At 40.2% G+C, this 6,080-nt stretch overlaps 1 protein-coding gene across 2 annotated transcripts; it reads right to left on the bottom strand.

Annotated features, from left to right (window-relative positions):
• Positions 1 to 1,831: 1,831 nt before the first annotated feature.
• bola1 (bolA family member 1) lies at positions 1,832 to 3,131 on the bottom strand. 2 transcript variants are annotated; one of them, XM_068324305.1, is made up of 2 exons: positions 2,960 to 3,092; positions 1,832 to 2,438 (listed from the first exon to the last, which is right to left on the bottom strand). In XM_068324305.1, the coding sequence occupies exon 2, from the start codon at positions 2,413 to 2,415 to the stop codon at positions 1,951 to 1,953; it is 465 nt and encodes a 154-aa protein (XP_068180406.1). In that variant the 5' UTR covers positions 2,416 to 2,438; positions 2,960 to 3,092; the 3' UTR covers positions 1,832 to 1,950. The 2 variants fall into 2 exon arrangements, with proteins under 2 accessions (XP_068180406.1, XP_068180405.1); XM_068324304.1 differs by having other exon boundaries at positions 1,834 to 2,438; positions 3,051 to 3,131.
• Positions 3,132 to 6,080: the final 2,949 nt, after the last annotated feature.

The raw sequence follows: 6,080 nt of genomic DNA on the forward strand, positions 1-6,080 counted from the left end.
GAAGTAATCCTCAGGTTTAGGAATCAATGATTGGATGTTGTGTCATAATTATGATGGGAAAAGAGGAGGATTACCTTTAAAGGTGCACCTGTGGAAGCGTCAAAGTCACATCCCATCGACTCAAAGATAATCGTCATGAAATGTGACCAAAAGAATTTGTCTCAAATGTGCAAAACAAATTATTTGGCTGCAAACTTTATTCAAAAAATTCAACCAATTTTTCAATAATTGAATAATAACTTTGTCGACTGCTGAGTCGTTTAATTGCTTTTCGACCTCTGGCCAAACACAAGTGGTGACCTCTTCAGGTGACCTGGCCGATCCTGTAATTTGGCTGTTTAACTGTCAGGGACTAAAATAAGGCCATGCACCCCTCACACATGTAAAACAGCCCCACCCTCGGAGCGCAAAACAAGTCCCTGCACTCCACCCCACCAGCCTCGCTGTCTTCTTCCTTTCAATCATAACAGCACCTGGAATTATGGGACGTAAATCTCACCTGCGGAGACAGTCTGCAGGTCCGCGGGCAGTCCGGCCCGGGTTATTGCTCTCTCTGTCCCGGCGCTCCGGCCCCCTCGGGCCGGGGCCCTGACGGGTGAGCAGGGGTCATAAAGTGGTTGTGTTACTGTTTTCCTTTTCCCAAACCAGTGACACCAGTTGTTCACCCTCCTCACCCGGGCCTTTTGTGAGGCCTGACAAGCTGTCAGTTACAAGCAGAGGATGATTGCAGAAGACGACACGCATTACCTTGAGGTGACACCACATTCCACTAAAGGCCGTCGCTGTGAGCTAACAATATCTTTGAATAGCGTTGCACTCGACCGTTGAGTTGTTGTTTTTGTGTGTGTATGTGTGTGTGTGTGGTTCTGTGATGCGTTTAGGGTCATCTCATTGCATCAAATGTCATCCTGGTGATGAATGGCCATCCGGGCCAGTGATGGATTGTTTGTTGAGACTAATACGGACAATTTTTGGAGTCCATTTGATATCTCATAGCTGTCACAGGCCTGAGGAGTGATTTCAGGACGTCATCAGGACTGAGGGTAGGACAAGGAGACCTTCACAGTGACACATTCAACCCCATGACCAAAATAGATGCCCACCCACAAACACATGTAATGCGCAGTAAAGAGTGTGTCATTCTGAGAATTACAAAGTTCTACTGGACATTCTTTGCTTCCGGCCTTTGCAGTGTTTTTTTAAAATGAAAAAAATATATAAAAACACTTTAAAAATCGGAATTTTTGTCACATTTTTGTTCGGTGTAGAAATATTAAAACTATCCAATTACAGCTTACATTTTAAATCTCATTAAACATATTGGATGATTCAGCTTTAGTCATTGGATCACGTGTGTTTGTGGTTTGTGTAAAACGGACAGGAAAATATAGACGTCAGCCAGTTGTCCAGATACCTCTGGTTATTTGTGCCTCTACTGCCCCCGTGTGGCCAACAGTGGTAGTGACGTAACCCTCATCTCACCAATTACAGTACTGTTGAACAAATTCAGTTAATGCCACGTCTCAAATGACAGGAAAATAGTTTAAAGCATGATTCTAATTTCTACTTAGATTCTTCGAGACTACGTTAGTTGGATTGTTTAAATTATATCAATAGCAAAGATTAGCAGGCACTCAAGCAAGCAGAAAATATTGATCCAAATGACAAACTTCATGTCTCTATTGCAACACAACTAGTGGCAGTAAATAAAAACAATTAATCTTTGCAACTATGGCGTCATTTTGAGGTTGTTTATATCAGTGTTTTCATTATTATAATATAAAAAATCCTCTCAGCATTTCTTCTATTTATTGTTTGAGTGTGGAACCAGTTAAATTATGTAATGCTTGATTTAACTTGAATATTATTTATTTGTGACAGAATAATTGCAGAAACTCAATTCATACTGTTCAGTTCATAAGCTGTACAACAGCTTCCTCGTTCATCCCTCTACTCTCGCATGGCATTCAGTTTCTCCTCCACTGTGTGATCTCCCTTCGAGCCTCCCATGCAAGGTGGACTTTTAGCCAGGGTGGGGTTGCTCCCCCACTGATCAGGAGTCTTTACTTGGATCGCCAGCGCATGAACACACGTGTTCAACTCCTCCTTCAAGGCATCGTTGACGAGGCGGTGGCGCTTTATCAGCGGCAGACCCTCAAACTGGGAGCTGACAACCAAGACACGGAAATGTGACTCGGATCCAGGAGGAACGGCGTGCATGTGGCTCTCGTTGTGGACCTCTAAGTAGTCCGGCTTGAGTGCCTCGGTCAGTTTGGTTCTGATGGCCCTCTCAACGGGCCGGCTCGGGTCCGGGTCCATGTGTGGTCTGAAGTGAGCCAAAAGGCGGCTTGTGGCGAGATGGGTCTGGGTGATGGTGGTGATGGGGCGAGTACAGCGGAGGACGCTGGATAGCATCAGAAGTTGTGGCAGGAGACCACCTATAAAGACCGGAGAGGCGTGAATACAGATAACGTGATACTTCAACATAGAATTGCTAATTTTTTAAATTATATCTTTAACATTTTAAAAAGCAGGCTTTAAACTAATTCAATCATTTAAACTGAGACACCTGCACACACACACACACACACACACACACACACACACACACACACACAGTGTTGAAAGCACAACACTCAAAAACGACATTTAGTGTCTGACCCATGTAATCCCACATATTAGCTCTGCTTTCACATTCACAATGCTAATATTACAAGATCAAGAATATCAAGACAGAAAGATAGTTTCAGGATTTCCATCGACGGTTACATAAATAATGTAAAAAAAAACAAAACAAAAAACAACATAATTCAGCAGAACAGTATGCAGTATGCAGCTGGAAGCTAAATATTTACGATGAATTCCAGTGAACTTGCTTGCTAGCGTTAGCTGTTGTTAGCGCTCACGATTACACCACAAAACATCCCAGAAAACTAAGTTAATGTAACAGACTACTTACAGCCGACGGCTAAGCTAACAAAACCGTATGAGTTTGATGACAAACAAAAACTAGACAGTGAGGTTAAAGTGTTTTTCACACATTAACTCACCTGACAAGTAAAATTAGCCGTTCTTCAGTTAGCAATGTTTTTGCGAGAGGAGCCACCAAAAGACCCGCCTTTTTATTCTTCTGATTGGCTTTCTCTAATGTCAGTGGATGAAAATAACCAATCCCATTGCTCAAACCGTAACTCTGAAACACTAACCAATCCGGAGGCAGAGTGATGCCATAACATTCCCACCCACTAGAAAAAACTTCCGGTTACAAAAAAGCACGCCGGAAATGCTGGCAAGCACGCAGGGATTTGTAGTTTTAAGAACCATTTATCGTGTGGCTTTTATTGCAGTGGAATAATACTGTATATTCATATTCTATATACCGTAGTTAATATATTTAGACACAAATAAATGACAAAATTTAATTTTCATAATATTTCCACTTGTTTATTCTTCATGGTTCTTCGTTATCCATTGTGATTCCAAAAAGGTCAGTTGCACTGCAAACTCAACTAACAATGAGAAATAATAAGAAAAGAGTCCCACACACCTTTAAACAGAACTGATGTTGTCACAGTTAGGCTAACTATGATTCATATTTAACATTGATGTATTTACTTATGTTTCATTCTCATTTACAAAATACACAGAATCAAAGACAACATACATCATTGTTCATTTACACATCTTTATATATATATATATATTTTCTTTTTTGATTCATGATTCCACATACTGTTTCTATACTTACAAACAACTACAGTTTCTACAGCACAATACAATGACAAAGGTGATCAATTCTTTGTTACATTTAATTAATGGCAATGCAATCTTATTGAAAACAGCGTCAAGACTCAGGGTTGTTTTAGAGAGTGCCCACAAATATCCGCTGTTAAATCCTGTGTCATTATGAGGCCAACACTCTGCATTTAGTTGGACAAGGCCAGCATATCATAACATATGTCCCTATTTCCCAATAGCTTCAAAGTAAAGCATAGGAGGCAAAGGCCCAAACACTTATTGCTTTGTTAACTTTTTGCACTCATGATTGACTGTTGCCCAGGCAACAAGTTAATTATAGTTTTAAAAAAAACCCTGTAACATAAGATATGTATCTACGAGAGACAATTTTGACTCGGACAAGGCTTGAACTGAGTCGCTGAGACAGATTAGTGCTTAAACGGCATTCCATGTTGAACAGATACAACAGTTACCTTGACGATGTCGTCAATTTAATCGATGATACCGGACAACGAACAGAGAATATGACAGCTGATGCTCAGCTTTTATATTTGTACAGTTAATGTGCATTTATATATTTGTGTCACTGTACTTTCAAGAGGGATTCTGGGCTAATTTTGCACCTGACTTGCCGGACATTTTAACTTCTGAATCCACAATTTCTTAGGATCCTTAAAAACGGACAAGTCTTTACAGAATAAAGCCAGTTGTTTCTGTTTAATGCAACCAATGGTTGAAAACCTACAAAGGCTGATTGCAAATTTTGCGAGGGTCAAAGTTCTGATGATATTTCTTATTAGTTACATTATAGGTACTTTTATTTACATATATTCATATGTATAGCGGAGAACTGATGGTGTAATGTGTAAACTCAGGCCATACAAAATATTTGGCAATAATTAATGAGAGATGGCACGCTCATTAGGATCAGAATTTGAGTCAGATCGGCGTTGGACGGCGGGGGTGAAACATAAGGGTCAGGTTCGTCAACGCTTCAAGCACCGCTGTTCACAAACTGCACTCGTGTTCACAATCTAGTCGTTTGGATGGATTTGGTCTTGTGCTCTGGTTGAACACGCCTTGATCTTCACTGGATCTCTAGCAAAGGCTGCATCGGGATGCATATCGAAGAACTCAAGGCATTCACAATTGTGCATGTACAACGACAGTGTACATTCAGTGCAATGGGTTGTCTATTTATTCAACTGAGTCTATGTATGGCTGCTATCCTACAAAATGGCAGTTTGGATGAAAACATTTATTTGTTTGTTTGTTAGCCTGACATGCTATTGATTGTTTTAATTTCACTTTGCAATCGTGAACTTATCACCCTTGATTTCCTAGATCAGGGGGGATACGGCAGTCATTTTTTGCCAACACTCTGTGCTGTTACCAGTGTAGGATTTATGGTGATCAGCCCTTGGCATTGAGTTTTATGGTGACTTTTAAGTCATATGTGGCTACATATGTGTGTAATAATGCACAAGTAAACACCAGGTCTCAGTGCACTCCTTTCTCATGATCCCATTAGCAAAATTAAACCTTGTTGACTGCATTTAATCTTCAACAAGATTTGCCCCCCGAGGTCATAATGATCCCAAAAGAAGAAAAATAAAAGCAGAGTAACTTTTCCCTTCCTGGTAATTTGACTGTGAGTACAGTATTGTCTTGTAATATTTAATTTATGGATGCTTAACTCCTTCAGACTCTTGATCCAGAAGCAAAAAACAAACAAACAACTTAAACATTGAGCATATCCACACCAGGTTCATTATATATATCAATATTAGACCAGTTGCTCTACAACCTTTCAGATATCAGAATAGTGTTTGCTAAATGTGACATGGCAAAAGACAATAAATAAAAAAACTCAATATTGCACAAAGGTTCAATATTGCACTAAGAAGCACGCTCACGTTAATATAAACATTCACTTCACACAACTGGAATATAATTTATCCCTCGTCTCTGACACACGTAACACAACTTGTGCCTGCACTGGAACCATTAAACTCAAAGTGTTAGGCTTGTTTGTCCCTTTAGTTTACCTGCTTTTATTCCACCTGTAGTGACGTTAATGTAGGAGCCTGTCGGGGAGCTCAGGTAGGGGGGGTGATCAGGTTCATGATGCTACTGACAGCAGAATAGAAGCACAGGAAGTGTTCAAATATTACAGGAAGAGTAAATCGGACTGATCATGGAGCAATTTTAAATATGTGCTTTGTGACATGCAGAACACCCTCAAAAAATATAGTATAATAAACATATTGTACTTCTAAGAGGAGGGGGGGTACTGAAAAAAGGCAGTGCTTACAAAGGGAAACACAGCGTTGATTGAAAAG

This window comes from Antennarius striatus, chromosome 9 (assembly GCF_040054535.1).
Source record: "Antennarius striatus isolate MH-2024 chromosome 9, ASM4005453v1, whole genome shotgun sequence".
In the NCBI taxonomy this organism is placed as follows: Eukaryota; Metazoa; Chordata; class Actinopteri; order Lophiiformes; family Antennariidae; genus Antennarius; species Antennarius striatus.

Coding starts and splice junctions, on each gene's coding strand:
- bola1 (XM_068324305.1), bottom strand. CDS start 2,415: ATGCTATCCAGCGTCCTCCGCTGTACTCGCCCCATCACCACCATCACC.